The 19131-nt window shown below is 31.9% G+C and overlaps 1 protein-coding gene and 1 long non-coding RNA gene across 3 annotated transcripts; one reads left to right on the forward strand and one right to left on the reverse strand.

Annotated features, from left to right (window-relative positions):
* Nucleotides 638-11734, forward strand: LOC107647929 (myosin-6). Of its 2 annotated transcripts, XM_016351979.2 has the most exons (39): nt 638-1027; nt 1180-1308; nt 1408-1551; nt 1637-1782; nt 1875-2031; nt 2174-2232; nt 2323-2482; nt 2836-2985; nt 3083-3219; nt 3300-3446; nt 3572-3673; nt 3838-3895; nt 4028-4129; nt 4569-4606; nt 4708-4834; nt 5077-5247; nt 5327-5458; nt 5550-5659; nt 5738-5798; nt 6113-6290; nt 6396-6601; nt 6793-6912; nt 7215-7313; nt 7532-7744; nt 7877-8016; nt 8127-8241; nt 8322-8366; nt 8451-8531; nt 8616-8786; nt 9300-9455; nt 9541-9729; nt 9906-10034; nt 10132-10202; nt 10325-10424; nt 10584-10640; nt 10733-10789; nt 10984-11064; nt 11152-11234; nt 11366-11734. In XM_016351979.2, exons 1-39 carry the CDS (start codon nt 1025-1027, stop codon nt 11478-11480), a joined length of 4539 nt encoding a protein of 1512 aa, XP_016207465.1. In that variant the 5' UTR covers nt 638-1024; the 3' UTR covers nt 11481-11734. The 2 variants fall into 2 exon arrangements, with proteins under 2 accessions (XP_016207465.1, XP_020959968.1); XM_021104309.1 differs by having other exon boundaries at nt 5550-5798.
* LOC110263250 lies at nt 1670-18986 on the reverse strand. Its single transcript, XR_002348568.1, has 5 exons — nt 18973-18986; nt 15219-15224; nt 15136-15143; nt 9707-9711; nt 1670-1787 (listed from the first exon to the last, which is right to left on the reverse strand). It is a non-coding gene; the product is annotated as an uncharacterized LOC110263250 (long non-coding RNA).

The following is a 19131-nucleotide window of genomic DNA, read 5'->3' on the forward strand; positions in this document are numbered from 1 at the left end:
GATTAATAACTAAAAAATTGTATATTGACTACTTTTTTAATCAATTTTCAATTTTTGACCTATTTTATAAAGCAATTTTAATTTTAAACCAAATCAATCTAATAATTAATTTTCAGTTTATCAAGTCAAACCGTCTACGATATGATTTTTAGAATCAGGATATCAACTACTATGTGTTTAAATATATGATTGTATTTAAATGTGTTCAAAATTCGATCTAAACCGAAACTCAATCCAAATTTGAGGTATATTTTGTCGGATTTATATTTGTTATTTCTACTTGATGTTATTTTTGTGTCGGACTTGTTTATGTTTTGAGTCTTTGTATAGATTATATTTTTTAATTAGAAAATATATATTAATGACATAGATAAAATACTTTTTGTCTTTATTTTTAAGAAATAAAAAAATTTATATTTTCATCTTTATTTTCTTGCCTTTCTTAAGTTTGCTTCTTTGTGCGATAGATAAATAAATTTCCAAGTCCATTTATTTTTGTGTTATATTTATGTAATCATGTCTAAAAAATCATTTCTTATCTATTGAGTCAATGATTTTAACATTTCACTTTAGTTACTCAGATAATATCATGAAGTATAATTTTTTATATACAACATTCATAAATAGTCTTTTTTGACAAAAATGAACATGATCTGAATATGGAAAAGAAGGGTGAAAAATGCGAAAAAGAAGCAGCAGCTGAACTGAAACACACCATAACAACCTGTAGACTTGGAAACCAAAAAAGAGTAATAAACATAAACCCCATTGCAGAAGCAGAGAGCGCTTAATCCCATCTCCAACACTTGTGGTCTTCTTGAAGCGTTTTTATCTCCTTCTTTTTTTCTTTTTTAATCAGTTTCATAGGCACCGTTTGGTTTTCTTCACCATTTCGAGCACACATTTGTGAACGTGGAGGGGCAGTGCCAAGACTCTTCTTTTTTAAGTGGTGGAGTTGCCCTTTGATGCATTGCACGTAGATCCAGTTGCAAGCTCAGTTCTTGATACCATCCCCATTATCAAAATGGTATCTATTTCTTGGTCTTTTCTCGTCAATTCCAAGTCTGTTCTGTGAATGCCTTTTGTTTTAGTTGCTTGATTATGCATAAATTTATTTAGAGGGGCAAATGAATTCTACTATGATTAGTTAAGCAAAGTTGGACACTTTCTGCACTGTAGGTTGCTGCTACCACTCCTATAGTTGGGTCCCATGTTTGGGTTGAGGATTCTGAAGTAGCATGGATAGATGGTGAAGTCTTGGAGGTTAATGGAGAAGAAGTTAAAGTCTCTTGCACTTCAGGGAAGACGGTGAGGGTCCTTTCTTGTATTGCAATATGCCCATGCTTTATTCGGTGTAATGCTAACTCAAATTTTGGAATTTCCCTTTAATTTTGCCTTGAAATTCAGGTTGTTGTTAAAGTGTCCTGTATTTATCATAAAGACACTGAAGTTCCGCCAAGTGGAGTAGACGATATGACAAAGCTTGCATACCTACACGAACCTGGTGTACTAGAAAATCTGAGATCAAGATATGATATCAATGAAATTTACGTATGTATTTCATATTTTGATGATGTTGTATGGTTGGAAATGTGGAATATTATGCTAATTAATTACTCCAATACTTTGCTTCCAGACTTACACTGGAAATATATTGATTGCGGTGAACCCTTTTGTAAAGCTTCCTCATTTATATGATAGTCATATGATGGCACAATATAAAGGAGCAGTGTTTGGTGAGCTAAGTCCACATCCCTTTGCTGTTGCAGATGCTGCATATAGGTAATCTTCTTTGCTGCACTGTAAATGGCGTATACTATTACTACTACTACTACTTTATAAGTCTGACCATATAAATTATTGTGGTACAAAAGGCTTATGATAAATGAGGGAATCAGCCAGTCAATATTAGTCAGCGGTGAAAGCGGAGCTGGTAAAACAGAAAGTACTAAGTTGCTCATGCGGTATCTTGCCTACATGGGAGGGAGAGCTGCTGCTGAAGGTAGAACTGTTGAGCAAAAAGTCTTGGAGGTAAGAGAATCAAACTTCATGAGTTTAGTTTCGCAAGCTCATTTGAATGCCGTAAATTTATTTCTTTGTTAATAATTTCTAGTACCTAGTTTTCATAAGAATAATATAAACATGAACATTTTTGCTCTTTTGTGATTTATAGTCCAATCCTGTTCTTGAAGCCTTTGGGAATGCAAAGACGGTTAGGAACAATAATTCAAGGTGGGAAATAATAGTAAGTTTTCTTCTTATTTAGTTATATAGCATTATTTTTATGCCATGCTGTCTTACTATAATTTGTGACTTCTGCAGTCGTTTTGGTAAGTTTGTGGAGATTCAATTTGATCAGAGGGGAAGAATTTCAGGAGCTGCTATCAGAACATATCTGCTGGAAAGATCGCGTGTTTGTCAGCTATCAGACCCAGAGAGGAATTATCACTGTTTCTACATGCTCTGCGCTGCACCGCAGGAGGTAGTGGGATTCTTTTTCTTGCACTAATTTGTTTCTGGATGAAATCACACATTTGAGTGACTGATAATTAAACAAAAATCCCCGACATAGGACCTCTAGAGTGTTTGATAGAGAATAAGAGATCATTTCCTTTCCCTATCATTGTCTTCTTGTTAGGTATACAGTGTTCGTTGTACATTATGCCCTTTTGCTTAATTATGGTAATGCATGCGGTTGTTATTCATTGTGGTCTTTTTTTCAGTGCTTAGAAGCTTAGAGCACGTCATTATTCATTATTGGTCTTGCTATTAGCTCTAGCTGATAATTTGAATGGGGTAACAGAAATTTAGCATGATAGGACTTTGTTTTGACAGGAGATTATGAAGTACAAGTTAGGACATCCAAAAACATTTCACTATCTGAATCAATCAAATTGCTATGAGTTAGAAGGGATTGACGAACATAAAGAATATATAGCTACAAGGAGAGCAATGGATGTTGTTGGAATGAGTTCTGAGGAGCAGGTATTTTATAGGAAGTTTCTTTAAGTTCATGATTAGATTCTTAAATCTTTACCTGTGCTTCAATGCTTTGCCTTTCCATTTTCCTGTCATTCTTCAGGATGCAATATTTCGAGTTGTTGCTGCAATTTTGCATCTTGGCAACATTGAGTTCATGAAAGGGAAGGAGATAGATTCATCTGCTCCAAAAGATGAGAAATCTCGGTTCCATCTACAGACCGCAGCTGAGCTTTTCATGTGAGCAAATATTGCACTGTTGCATCGACTAAAGGTTTGCATTTCATATCTTGTCAACCTTGGCTGATAATTTAATTCAGGTGTGATGCTAAGGCACTTGAAGATTCTCTTTGCAAACGAGTAATTGTTACTCGTGATGAAACAATTACAAAATGGCTGGATCCAGAAGCTGCTGCACTCAGCCGAGATGCTTTGGCTAAGATCGTTTATGCAAGGTTGTTTGACTGGTAAGCCTATAACCAGATTGCATGAAAATGTATTTATTTGAACCTTGGTTACACTTTGGAAAATTTGATCAAATTGATCCAAGTATTAATCTCTATTTCTGTAATTTTATCTCATGCTCTTTTAGGTTGGTTGACAAGATTAATAGTTCAATTGGACAAGATACTGACTCAAAATCCTTAATTGGTGTGCTTGATATTTATGGTTTTGAGAGTTTTAATATCAACAGGTGTGTTAACTCCTACAACCTTTGTTTTGTTTTGTTTCCTACTAAATACATTTTATTGAAATGCCATTGCTTGTGTTCACTCGTTACTACCATTCAAGTTGCAGTTCTATCATCTGCAAAGGTGGCATTGTTGATTTGGTATATTATTTATGTGTACTTTGCAGTTTTGAGCAATTTTGTATTAATTTGACCAATGAAAAGCTTCAGCAACATTTTAATCAGGTTTGTTTGTTATAGAGATATTATTTTGTTTATAATTGCTGGTGTCTCTTGCTTGTATAGTTGAAAGATAAACACCATTACTTCTTTTTCAATTTAAACATGTACTCATGATCTAAAATATTTGTTCTCCAGCATGTTTTCAAAATGGAGCAGGAAGAATACAAGAAGGAGGAGATCGATTGGAGTTATATTGAATTTGTTGACAATCAAGATATTCTAGATCTCATTGAAAAGGTTCATAGTTTTATTCGTAATTCTTAACGTTGATTGTCTCTTATAACATGCATTTTGGTATATGATCTTAATGTGTTAAATAAGGTGCTTGACTATTTTCTTGAAATCAAACAAGAGACATGAAATGGACTTCCTTTTTTTCCCCAGTAGCTTAAAGGAATGGAAACTTAGTAATCAGTAACATTTTTATCAGTCTGGAGACAAGGTTGTATCAACAGCCTTTTCTCAAAAGAGGGGGAAAAATTATATTACTGGATTTGATTATCAGGAAATGAATTTCTATGTGAACGTACGTACACATATTTACTCTTATCTCCCTCCCCTTAAAGAGTGAAATAAAATGTTGAACTACTTCCATTGTCATTATTCTTGTTAGCATACAAATGATGCAATTGTGCTTGTATTTCTTTTAAAATAATTTTTATGCATTCGTTTTCAGAAACCTGGTGGCATTATTGCTCTTTTGGATGAAGCTTGGTAAGTACTTTTAAAATTAATTATTTCTTAAAGTATTTCTGTTCATGCTCTGATAGCTCTGCATCACTCTGTGTGTGTGTGTGTGTGTGTGTGTTATGCAGCATGTTTCCTAGATCAACACATGAAACTTTTGCTCAAAAGCTGTATCAGACCTTCAAAAACCATAAAAGGTTTAGCAAGCCCAAGTTATCACTTAGTGACTTCACAATTTGCCATTATGCTGGTGATGTAAGTCAGATCAGTTACATCAGACCATAAAAGTTTAATTGCTATGCACTATCAATATAAAAAAGTTTTACATTGTCATTCAATGATTGGATGTTTGTGAAGAACTTTTTCACACTGATGATGCATACAAATTAAATTCATATCATAAATAGAACACACATATGGTATAATATAAGGCCATAATGCTACATGTCTTCTGTTTCTTCTTTGGAACATTTGCAATTAATCTGTGTCAATTTTAGGTCACTTATCAAACTGATTTATTCCTCGACAAGAACAAAGATTATGTTGTAGCTGAACACCAAGCACTTCTTTATGCTTCTAAATGCCCCTTTGTATCGGGTTTGTTTCCACCTTCTCCTGAAGAATCATCCAAACAATCAAAGTTCTCTTCAATTGGTTCACGATTTAAGGTTAGTTTTTTCCCTTGTTCGACAGAACTTATTTGACTTGCTTAATCTTTGTGGTATTGACGTATCATATGTCCTGCAGCAACAATTGCAATCCTTGCTTGAAACTCTCAGTTCCACTGAGCCACATTACATCCGTTGTGTGAAACCCAATAATTTTCTCAAGCCAGCAATTTTTGAGAATAAAAATGTCTTGCTGCAACTCCGTTGTGGGGTAAGACTGCTAGCATTTTTTCAATGGTTTAATTGATGGTTAACCTGAGATTAATGAGTTTATGCTTATTAAATAGTATGTATGGTTGTAGGGAGTTATGGAGGCAATTAGGATTAGCTGTGCTGGGTATCCCACTCGGAAAACCTTTGATGAATTTGTGGATCGATTTGGCCTTCTTGCACCTGATGCTTTGGTCGGAAGGTATCTAAGTTGTTCATCTTCCTTATCATGCATGTCATATTCTAAAAATGACCACTTATCTCATGTTTTCGTTATCAGCTCCGATGAAGTTCAAGCTTGCAAGAGGATTCTGGAGAATGTTGGACTTGAAGGCTATCAGGTAACCACTGCTATGTTATCCTGTTTTATATTATAGTTTGATTTGTGGACGTAGGGATAAGTTTGTTTGGGTAGTGGGGCACAAAGAACAGTCTAGTAAATAAGAATAACTTGGATAATTACATGGTTATTGGTTAATCCTTGATTCCTCAAAAGATCCCTTAACTATATATTCTTCTAAGTACTCTTTCTCCAGTGTCTTTGTATTTGAAAAACTCTATGCTATGATGTTTAACATCACATCAGTTTGATTAGAGTGGCAACATAAGGCTTATTCTATGCAACTAACTATAGCAGATATATTTATTGCTGTAGATTGGTAAAACAAAGGTTTTTCTTCGAGCTGGTCAAATAGCAGAATTAGACACCCGCAGAAGTGAGATCTTAGGACGCTCAGCAAGCATTATTCAGCGGAAAATCCGCTCTTATTTGGCTCGCCAGAGTTTTGTCTCCCTTCGTTTGTCTGCTGTGCAGATACAAGCCGCATGCAGAGGTCTCTGCTAGATTTGCTTCTTCAAATATTAGCTCGCTGTATGGATTTGGTGAAAACCTTGTGAAAGTCTGATCATTCTGACAAGTTTCTTTATACTGACTGCAGGACAACTTTCTCGGCATGTTTACGAGGGAATGCGGCAGCAGGCTTCTAGTTTGGTGATTCAGAGATATTTCCGCATGTATAACGCTAAGAAGGCATACGAAGAATTATATATGTCTGCTGTCTGTATTCAGACTGGTTTGCGGGTAATGGCTGCTCGTTGTGAGCTATGCTTTAGAAGGCGTACTAGAGCAGCGATTATCATTCAGGTAGGGAATATTTTTAAAATCCATCATTATAAAAATATGTTTAACAGTTCTACTGTTCATATTTTTCAAATATTCGAATTCCATACAACGGTTATTGTTGCTTAATTTTTCTCTGTTTTATTTGATTTTTTTTTTTTTCATTTTGGTTCAAATAGTCCCCGCCCCAACTCTAATGAATTTGTGTATTCCAGAGCCATTGCAAGAAGTACTTGGCACAACTTGATTTTATGAAATTAAAGAAGGCAGCAATTGCAACACAATGTGCATGGAGAGGAAAAATGGCGAGGCGAGAACTGCGGAAACTCAAGATGGTAATCCTTTGAATCCATCAATGAGATATGTTAAAATAAAATTGTAGGTCTCGATTACCTAGGCCTCAATATTTTAGAATTAAACAAATCAAAGCTGTATTGACATTGAGGTTAGTGGAAGAATCCCATCATAGCTTAGCATTGATCCTTATGGTTTACTTCTACTGCCAAAACTTCATTGGTTTAGATCTGGAAATCTCAACTTCAGTGGGCAACATTCGGACCGTGAACAATTTTACTCTTCAGCATTGTCTTTCTATATGCATATATTATCCATTTTCTTATCATTGTGTTTGTTGTAGGCTGCAAGAGAAACAGGAGCTCTCCAAGCTGCTAAAAATAAGCTTGAAAAGCAAGTTGAAGACCTTACATTGAGGTTGCAGCTGGAAAAACGTTTGAGGGTAAATGACTATTCTTTTGCTCAATAGCATGTTCTATTTGCTCAATAGCAAAACTTGTTTAAAACTTTTCTTAGTTGAGTAAACTTGATTTGTGTAACTGATAGAAATGGATTTTGTCTCTCCTTATCTTCTGACAAATGTAACAGTGATGTATTTCACATCTGTGCTATTTACATCATTCCTTGCAAAGTTTCTTAAATCTTCAATATTATTTATAGGTTGACATGGAAGAAGCGAAAACACGGGAAAATGAAAAATTACAATCTGCTTTGGATGAGATGCAACTTCAGTTTAAAGAAACTAAAGTACTTCTTGAAAAGGAGCAGAAGGCTGCAAAAAGAGCAATGGAGATTGTACCTGTCATACAGGAGGTTCCAGTTGTTGACCACTCTTTGTTGGAGAAGCTTAGTAGTGAAAATGAAAAACTTAAGGTAAGGTTGTTAGATGTTGGCACTATATTCGAAAGAAAGGCTTATTGATATATTTAAAATATTCTCGTCTTTTGCATAAGATAGGTTTCCATTTCGTATAATTAATTAAGTGCTTCCTGGATTATGTTACAGAACTTGGTGAATTCACTGGAAAAGAAAATTGATGAAACAGAGAAAAGGTATGAAGAGGCAAATAGAATTGGTGAAGAAAGGTTGAAGCAAGCTTTGGATGCAGAATCGAAAGTAATCCAGCTGAAGACTGCTATGCAAAGGTTTTGTTTGTGATTAACTTGATATCGTTTGAATCATGACTTGCTTCGTAATTTAACAGTCTTCATACATACTCAGAATTGATGACCATTTTTTCCATTAATATTGATAGGCTTGAAGAGAAATTCTCAGATATCGAATCTGCAAACCATATTCTTCAGAAACAATCTCAGCTAAACTCATCTGTGAAAACAATAGCAGAACACATCGCAACACCTATAGAGGAGGTCATTTTACTTACTTTCTTATGCAGTTCCTCATTTTCTCTGTGTGTGCACTTTTGGAAGACTGACATTTTTATCTACAGAAGCTGGAAAATGGTCACCATGTCGTTGAAGAGCATAAAGCTGTTGTAAGTGCATTTTTTTGCTACTCTTTATGTCTGATCCATCCTGTATGCCTGTTTAGTGGAATCTAAAATGAGTTTTCTTTACAGGAAACGTGTGTTACGCCTGTGAAACTATTTGGTACAGATTCTGACAGTAAATTGAGGAGGTCTTACATTGAACGACAACATGTATGTGCTTGAAAATCTCAAACTCAATTTTGTTAGTTCTCAATTGAGAGTACTTTTCTCAATTTTAAACTTGTTTCATTGTAGGAGAATGTTGATTTACTTGTCAACTGTGTTATGAAAAATATTGGCTTCAATAATGAAAAGCCTATTGCTGCTTTTACCATTTACAAATGTCTTCTACACTGGAAATCATTTGAAGCCGAAAGAACTAATGTATTTGATCGCCTTATCCAGATGATTGGTTCTGCAATTGAGGTAACTTTATTACTAAATTCTGAAGTATGCTCTATAATACATGATACTGTATGGAAAAAAGCTTAGTAAAAGTTTGGACATGGCTCTTTAATGACTTTGACAAACTTGCATTTTAATTTACTTAGTTGGGTAAGTTTCCTCTAAAGTGAACTTCTCTTTAGTGAGAAAGTAAGGATATACTTACCATCATAATCGCAACGTACTGAATAATTTAATGGTGGATCTGGTGGTGTGTTTTAGTCTAATTCTTGTTTCTAGGATGCATTTTCTACATGACACTATTCTTGTTATGAGTAATACATTTAGCACTGGTTAGTTTCATGGTTTGTTGTTCCAGTTATCCCTCCATCCACTTCTTTAAAGATATGGACATCCATATGTGTATTTGTTGAAAAATGAAATTCTTTTATGGCTATTTATGCTACTTTTCTGGTTTAATAAATGGTATTATGAAAGCACTTGTTGAAAATAAGTTTCATCTTCTTCTTCCTTGCTCTCTTTTCTACCATACAGGATGAAGATGGAAATAATCTTATGGCCTATTGGTTGTCTAATACCTCTGCGTTATTATTTTTACTCGAACAAAGCCTTAAATCTCATGGTGCATCAACTGCTACCCCAGCTAAAAAACCACCTAATCCAACATCCCTCTTTGGAAGAATGACCAGGGTAAAGTATCTTCCTTATATTCTTAGTAATCTAATTTTTTGTTTAGCTATAAGATTCGCTTATGTACTTAATGGCATACTTGCAGAGTTTTCTCTCATCCCCTTCTTCTGCAAACCTTGCCACCCCTGCATCGGAGGTTGTACGCAAGGTAGAGGCTAAATACCCGGCTTTACTTTTCAAGCAACAGCTCACCGCCTATTTGGAGAAAATTTATGGCATCATTCGGGACAACTTGAAGAAGGAGTTAACACCAATGCTTGCATTATGTATCCAGGTGCGAGCTTTAAACCAATACTATGTTTCATCCCATATAGTACTCGTTCATTGGACCCCACATACTTCATTCTTAATATACTTTCTAGAAGCATTAAAAAGTAAACTCAAAATAAAAAAAATTCGAGTCATTTTATTGCTTTTAGTCAAGTATGCTTTTGGTTCTTTTCCTTGCAGGCACCAAGAACATCAAAAGCAACGTTACGGTCTTCTGGTCGATCCTATGGTAAAGATTCTCCTATGGTTCACTGGCTGACTATTATCGAATCCCTCAACACCCTCCTCTGTACTCTGAAAGAGAACTTTGTAAGAAGCAACTTTCCAATTCCTGAATATTTATCAATATCTCCATTAACTTGTCCATGCGATTTCTGAATATGCTGAAACATGATGTGGGTTTTAGGTGCCTCAAGTTCTTATCCAAAAGATTTTCAGTCAAACATTCTCGTATATTAATGTCCAACTCTTTAATAGGTAAGTAGATTTACCCCCCTTTTTTCACATACATCATTTAAACATAGAAGAAACCTACTTCATTATGATGTTTTCATCTTAAAATGTGGCAATGCTAACAAGTTTTTGTATATTATTACTAGTCTTCTTCTGCGCCGTGATTGTTGTACGTTCAGCAATGGGGAATATGTGAAAGCTGGATTAGCTGAATTAGAACTGTGGTGCTGTCAGGCCAAGGAAGAGGTATTTGGTTTTTGTTTGACTGTAATGAGTTGAGTTAGTACATATATCAATTGGAATTTATTATTTTAATGAAATATGATGACCTTTGCCATTCTCCGTAGTTTTAGGAACATACAAATCTTCCGAAAAGCTCTTAAATTAATCTCCTTTGGTGTGCAGTATGCAGGGTCATCTTGGGATGAGCTCAAGCACATAAGACAGGCTGTTGGATTCTTGGTAACTGTTTGCTGTTTGATAATCTGACATTTTTCATTGTTGGTTAAATCTTCGTTTGTTTTAGTTTAATCCTTGTCATTTTCAATATACAGGTAATTCATCAGAAGTATAGGATTTCCTATGATGAAATCATTAATGATTTATGCCCTGTAAGTCATTATCCATTTCAATCTTCATAGTGCCTTTTTTCCTCCTTTTCTTTTTGTTATGAAGGCGCTTTGAGATTATGCTTATGCATATGATCATGAAAGCATTATTTCTTTTTATCTCTTCATCTGTGTCTTGTCATTTTCTGTATGTCTCTCATGTCTTTTTCCACGAACTCTTGGTACTATTACGGCAGATCCTAAGTATCCAGCAGCTGTATAGAATATGCTCGCTTTACTGGGATGCTAACTACAATACTCGAAGCGTATCTCCTGATGTAAGTCTGTATCTGTATTGCATCTGAATTCAGTGACAGGGGCATAGCTGAAGTTTACGCATTCGATTAATGCCAATTTTTCTTCAGGTCCTTTCAAGCATGAGGATGCTTATGGTCGAGGACTCCAATAACGCTCAGAATGATTCTTTCTTGTTGGATGATAGCTCCAGGTTAGATTGCTTCCAAATGGAATGAGATTTAATAACAGAACATGAACTTTGAGTGAAAACTTGTATAGCAGGCTCATATCTTTCAGTTTTTTGGCCTAAAGTTGAGATGTTAACTAGACTTTCTTTCACAGCATTCCTTTCTCAGTGGATGACCTGTCTATATCACTGCAAGAGAAGGATTTCTCAGACATGAAACTGGCGGAGGAGCTTCTCGAGAATCCAGACTTCCAATTTTTAAATGAGTAGTAGGCATAGTCACAAATGGTTCTTGTTGTTGGTCCTTGCCATTGGTGCCTTTGTAAATGCCATGTTTTCTTTTATTGTTTTTGGTTTATCCCTGATTCCCTGTATCATCTTGCCCCTCATGTAAATTTATTCTTTTCATTCTTTGGTTGGCATTCAATTGTAAAAATTCAAATCTTCAGCATTTCTAGGGGCAGGGATATATAATATATGGTAGGATTAGTGAAGGAGCTTTAATTGGTTTCTTTTGGTAAATCTAAAATGCTTTCCAACCAATTTTTTACTTATGTAAAGTTACAAAATTTAAAAATATGTTAATGAATAGGTTCTATTTCAGCTGAACTTCTTTTTCCCCACCTTATTTATCTGATCATTCATTTACTTTGCTATAGTTGTTTTTTCCTTGTGTCAAGCTCAAAATAGAGGAGCAAGATGCAAATTGCAGAGTATGAATAGGTCACAGAAACTTACAAGACATAATAGAAAACAACAATATTATTCAGTTCAAATAAGTATCTTGGTACCTATGTCCATGGCCTTCTCAGTTCTCATAAATATGTAATTTTGATAATAGGCTCTTAAACTAATCCAAATACAATTTATTCAACCAATATCATTTGATTGAGACACAGATGTTGCATATCCTGGTTCTTTGCATTTTGATAGGCCCATTAATAAGTCAATCAAGAGGAACTAGAATAGTTAGTGCAAGCTTTGTCTAGAAATGACACAAGGGAATTTCTTCGGTGAAAATTAGAATGGGGTAAAAAGTGAAGATTTTAACTAAATTTATCAATATGTGCATTGCATTTGATAAATTTTTTTGTCGGCTTTTTTTAAAAGAAGTAAATCTTCACTCTTCACCATATTACCTATAATAAAATCATATATTTCTTATACTTCTACGTGAAAACTAATGTCTTAGCCAAGTTCCTAACTAAATGCAAATGTGACATCAACTCATTTATTTTTATCATAAATTATTGATACATATTTTAAATATTTGTGATATAAAAAATTTAAATATTATTTAAAAGTTATCAATTTATATTTTAAAATGTTCAGTTTATTTTGATATATTTTAATTTTGTTTATTTAGTTACTAAATTGAGATCTATGCTTGTGAATTTAGAATTTTCTTTATTTTAACCTACTAAGAGGTTTAAATACCTACTAAACTATTTAGAGATATTAAAGAAGTGTCAAAATACTTTTTAATTTCGTGATAAAACCATGGTGTAGGCAAATTAGTTTGAAAGTCCCTTTTTTATTACATCAAAAAATTGGATAAAAAATTGAGCGCTTCTTTTTTTTTATCAATTTCAACCCGTCATTTCTGTTTTGATTTCAATTTTAATATATTTTTAATGCAATTTCAATTCATATCTTTTTTTTATCTTTATTTCGTATTATTTGGTATTAATCCTTATTTGTTCTTCTTATGTTCTAAAAAAAAGAATTACAACACCTCTTGCATTATTCTTTATGTTCTTGTCGTCCTTATCTTTCTTATTTATGTTTCATTATTGTTTTTGTCATTCTTATTAATTTCATTATTTAAAAAAACATAAAAAGACATACGGTGCCAAAAAAAAAAACACAAGAAAAAAATATCTTTCTTGTATTTGTCCTTTTTATACATTATTTTTCTAACTATAAGATTCGAGGACGAATATTTTTTGAAGAGAAAGAAAATGATACATGTCTCAAATATTTATGATATGAAGAGTACAAATATTATTTATAAGTTATTAGTTCATATTTTAGAATGTTCAATTTAATTTGATATATTTTGATTTTGTTTAGTTACTAAATTGAACTTTATGTTCGTGGGATTATGATTTTTATTTTAACCTAATAAGATGTATAAATACTGACTTTTTTATAAATAAATAATTTAATTATTTTATTTACTGAAATATGTAATTTGTAGCGTATTTACCCATTTACATCACATTGATTTATCTCGTTTACAGTGTAAATAAAATAATTATGAATGTATCTCGTTTGCACTGTAAATAAGATATGTGTATTTTTTTCAAATTATATATATCTCGTTTACACTGTAAACGAGATACATTTATAATTATTTTGTTTACATGGTAAACGAGATATGTGTATTATTATTAAAAAATTACAATAAAACTAATATTAATTTAATTTTTATTTTAAAATTAATCTAATTTTTAAAAGTTATATCTTGAAACTGTTACGCTACGTATTTAAAACTAGTTATTTAAAACTGTTCATTTGAAATTAGTACATTATTATTTTAAAAATCAACCCATTTAAATTAGTACTCAACAAGAGTACATACAAAAATAGATCGAATGAGATTGATTAATTAAAAAAAAAAAGTTATACGTGTCCATGTTCATATTCCATGATGAGAAAAAACATGATAATTGAAATGTTTAGTACGTGAGAGAATGAGTTAAACTCTAAAGTGATTCATGAGATTGATGTAATATACTAAAATCGTCTCTGAGATTCCAATTGTACTAATTACGTGCTTGAGATTGACAAAAGTGCACTATGTTAATTCCTGACCCATTTTTCATTAACGACATGGCTTGATGACGTAGACGGTTATAGTGACACATGCTACTCTATGGTTTGGCCACGTGTAATGGTACGATGATGTAGTGACCAGTGACACGTGGCATGCTGACGTGAATGGTTATGCCACGTGTCGCAATAATATTTGGCCACGTGTCGCAACAGTATTCGTCCACGTGTCGTCTATTATGTCATCATTGTAGATACACCAAATTAGTCCCTCACTCTGCATTAAGTGACTCATTTTAGTTTCTGAAATTGAATGTCGTGCACCAAACTAGTCCCTTCACCGATTTTTTTTATTTTTTTTAAATTTAAAATTTTCAATTTCTTGGATACACTAATTTCAATTCTATTTTTTAATATATCGTTTAAATATAAGTGCTTTCATAAAAATTTTGTAATACATAAGTATGTTATTATAAAAAAAGAATTATATAATTGATTAGACATATTTTTCATTAAAAAACATATATTTTTAACAAGAAATAGATAATTAAAATAAACATTTTTTGTTCTTATGAAATACACGTTTCCATTGTGTATAAATAGGCTAGACTGAAGGCACTTCAAGCACCCTCACTATCATTTCCGACCTCTTCGGTCTAGATGAAAGAGGTCGGAGATGGTAGTAAGGGCGCTTAAAATGCCTTCACGTCAACTCCAACATGGCGGTTAGGGATATCCGTAAAAGAAAAAATATTTCATAAAAGCACGGAAAGAGGTCGAAGATCGTAGTTAGGGTGTTTGAAATGCCTTCACGTCAACTCCAAGACGGCGATTAGGGTATCCGCAAGAGAAAAGTATTTTTATAAAAGCACTTGTATTTGAATAACATGTGAAAAAATAGAATTCAAGTTAATGCATTCAAAAATATTGAGAATTTTGAATTTATAGAAAAAAAAGGAGAAAAAACTAATAAAGAGACTAATTTGGTACACGACATTCAATTTCAGGAACTAAAACAAGTCACTTAATGCAAGTAAGGGACTAATTTGGTATATCTACAATGATCACATAATGGATGCCACGTGGACGAATACTGTTGCGACACGTGGCACAAACAGACACGTAGCCAAATAGTATTGTGACACGTGACACAACCATCTACATCAGCATGCCACGTGTCACTGGTCACCACATCGTCATACTATTACACATAGCTAAACCATGGAGTGACACGTATTACTAATAGCCCACGTCAGGCCATATCATCAAGTTGTTAATGAAAATAGATCAGGGACTAATATGATGCACTTTTGTCAATTTCAGAAATGTAATTCGTGCAATTGAAACTCAGGGACAATTTTAATGCATAACACCAATCTCATAAATTATTTTGGAGTTTAACTCGTGAAAGAATATATGGGATAGACAGTTATTATATTAAAAGAAGTGTAGAGTTGATGGGTAAATAAAACATAAAAAAAATTGGGAGAAATAACCATGTTTCTTCTCACCATGAAACCAGAACAAGTGAGAATGTGTGGGAGAGATAACTGTGTTTCTTGGAAACAAATAACCACGTTTATTCTCATCAAGAAATTAGAACACGTAAATTTTCATCTCTGATATTCTCTCATTGTAGAACTTGAATACATTACTTTTTATCCCTAATATTCTCTCAGTACTCAATGTTTTAATTTTTATACGTAACTTTTTATTGCTTGTAAATTTTTTTTTTCAAATTTAAATCAATCTAATTTGTTCATATTTTAATCTAAAATTTTTTATGTAATCTTTTTGAGTACTAATTGATCAAACATATCCATTTTAATATCTTCTACCAACTTTTTTAAAGTGTAAACGAGATATGTATATTTTTTTCAAATTCTATATATCTCATTTATATTATAAACAAGATAAATCAATGCGATGTAAATTAGTAAATACGGTACAAATTACATATTTCGGTAATTAAAATAATTAAATTATTTATTTAAAAAGAATTCTCTATAAATACTTCCTAAACTATTATAGTCGTTATATAAAGAGATTAGAGGTGTGAACTCTCCTCCCCCCTTCTCTTTTAGTTTCGTGATGAAATTATAGTGTGAACAAGTGAAGTTGAGTGAGTCCTTTCAATTCAATTCCCAACAAACTATAGTATAGGCAAGTTAGGTTAAGAAATTTCTTTTTTTTTTTTTCAATTTCAATTGATATATTTTTGTTTATATTTATTTCGTATCGATTATATTTGTGTTTAAATTATTTATATTTAAACCTTTTAACTATTTTCTCTAAAAAAATTTTTGAGATTCTTAATTTCTAACTCAACATAAAAACAATAGATCAAATTTTAAAAGTGTTTGGTTGTGTACTTAGGTGTCCAATGAGCATCCAATCTTGGATGTGCTTTATAAACTACATGAAAATAGTACTATTTGAAAGGGCAACATGACTAATTGGATTCATTAGTTAGTTAAAGAACTTAACTCTTCTTACTAGATTTTTTCTAGTTCTACTAAAATTTGGGAGAGCTTTTTTTCTTTCAATTTATAAAGAAGGTTAAAGAAAAATAAAGCTGTATTAATGGCTGAAAATTATTACCCCTCTTTATATATCTTGAGTTTTAGGTGTATCACTAAATTTCTTGTCATTACTTATTTTTTGTAACTGCCAATAAAATTGCAAACTTAACCATTCAAAAAAATTTATTACGGATTAAAAGAGAGAGTAGATCTTCTTAATTTTTTTTTAATTATTTAATAAAATATAACTTTTTATCATTTAATATATCTTCTCTCACATGATTTCTATTACACATTATTTGTATAAAGAAAATATGAAAAAAAATGTGAAGAAAAAAATAGATAAAAATATGAATTTTTGTTGTTTGGATGAGAAAGTAAAATGGGGTAGAAGGAAAGTATAAGACCCATTAAAATTTTTCTTCTCAAAGATGAGATAAAAATGAGGAAAAAATATGTAAATAAGGATAAAATTACTAATTCACCTTTTGATTAATAAAAAAAAAATATTTTAAGGGTATTAATGTAATTTTTTTCTATTATAATTTTTTCTCTTTTCACATTTTTTTTTCATCTAAATAAAAAAAATTCTCTTTATTTTTTTTTCCATACATTTTCTCTTTATCTAAATAACACATAAAACAATCTATTTTTATTTTTATTTTCTTTTTACTCTTTTTTTTCTTATTTTTTTCCTTCTATTTTTTATTATCTCAAACAAAGTGTTAGTCTCATTTAAAGGTATAAAGTGAAAAATCACATTTTACCAGATAATTAATGAAAAAAATTGAGATATTCATTTCCATTAAGAGCCTTCTAACTTTGCAAATATTGTATGCTTCAATTTCCTCAAGTTCTTTGCTGCATGCTTCAAACTTTTTTCTTTTTTTTGTCCGATGAATGAATTAGATATTAGATAGCTCTCAATCTTAGGCATCACACACTTACATATACCACACAGTCACACATACATAACATATTTAAGGGTTCTATTTACTATTTGATCACCCGCCAAAATTTAATTTGGGTATAATATATTAAGAAAAAAACATATTTAACCACTCAATCAAAACTTTAATTGGATTTCAGCTTTAACCTTGAATCAAATCTTTGACATTGTCATGCTGCATTATCAATTGTTTGGATAAGAAACTGTACACCAGTTGGGTTTTTCATACCAAAAACGCCCAACTTTGAGTGAATAAAATTTTAAAAATATGGAATGAAAAATTGTGGTCTAAATGCTTCAGTTGCATATATCACAAGAGGAACACATGGGTTGTTTTGATTTTCTTATTATTATGTCATGAAGAAAAGTGCAAACATTCGTTTATCCTAACAATGATTTGTGTTATTTGTAAGTCAACCTAAAATTGAATGAAAATGAAGTCGCAACTTATTTGCTAATTGCTACGATATAATCCGCTGGTGATAGGAACTTCCCTTCAAAAAAGAAAATATATTTAATTTAATATAATTTGATTAAAAATCACAAAGTCTTAAGATTGAAACTTTTGTAATTTGTTCCGCCAAACCCATTCGGAATTCACATGGCTCTGGCCCCAATAGTTTCCACCACTAGCACAATCACACAAGGGTTACATTACATACCCATTATCCAAGAATAGGTACACCCAATTAAAAAAAATAAAGAAAAAACATAAAAAAGTTAGGGACCATGCTATATGGTATTGGACCCCCCCTATAGTTATCTAACATTTTATAGACATCACAACTGTAATCTCACTAATTTTATTAATGTTGATGATCTCACGGTCCATGATAATTGGGCCTCAAAAATTATGATTGTTGATTTGGATAAGCTTTGGTGACAAAGAGAAAACAGATAAAAGAGTTTGTTCTAGGTTTTGTTGTCATTATTATGGTCCATTCAAAATTTGTAGAAATAATAGTAGTCCACAAGGTTCACCTGAAATGCAAACCAATTTTTGGTCCATTCCCAATGGTGTTAAGGTCCTCCACCCTATGAAAATCAATTTCTCTCACTATCCTATATATAGGCACTCCCTAGTTGTGGAAATTCCATTTGTATTCACATTTTGCCCATATTTCAATTTCTTTAGTATATGCCAATCTGCCATTTCTTTGGCCCACTTTTATTTATGATAATAACGTTATATTAAGGTTTAATTACTCTCTTATTCTTTATCATTTTGCGAAATTTTTAATTAGATTTTTATTTTTTTCTTTTAATTTGGTCTCTGTATTAATTTTTTTTTAAATTAAGTCATTCTTAACAGTAATTGGTTTAATTTAATAGGGACACAAGTAAAAAAAAAATTAGTACAGGAACCCAAATAAAAGAAAAACAAAATTTAAGGACCCAATTAAAAAGAAAAATTTGTGTAACAATTAAAAAAAAAAAGTATAGAGACCTAATTAAAAATTTGACAAAACTATAGAGACCGACAGAATAATTAAACCTTATATTAATTCCAACCAACTTAACTGATAGAATAATCATTAATCAATTCACTTATTCATTTAAAATAAGTATAAGAGATTTAAATTCATCTTGTGTATACAAATTTTTAAATTAAATTCTGATTTGTAACAGGTTAGTTCTTAACATGTCAGATTAAAAAATAATTTTAAAAAATAAT

This window comes from Arachis ipaensis, chromosome B06 (genome assembly GCF_000816755.2).
Source record: "Arachis ipaensis cultivar K30076 chromosome B06, Araip1.1, whole genome shotgun sequence".
Lineage (NCBI taxonomy): Eukaryota > Viridiplantae > Streptophyta > Magnoliopsida > Fabales > Fabaceae > Arachis > Arachis ipaensis.

Excerpts from the sequence above, each read along its gene's own strand:
- LOC107647929 (XM_021104309.1), top strand. Across the intron at positions 2,483-2,835 it reads TCTGCGCTGCACCGCAGGAG|GAGATTATGAAGTACAAGTT; the intron begins GTAGTGGGATTC and ends TTGTTTTGACAG. Across the intron at positions 10,203-10,324 it reads AATGTCCAACTCTTTAATAG|TCTTCTTCTGCGCCGTGATT; the intron begins GTAAGTAGATTT and ends TATTATTACTAG.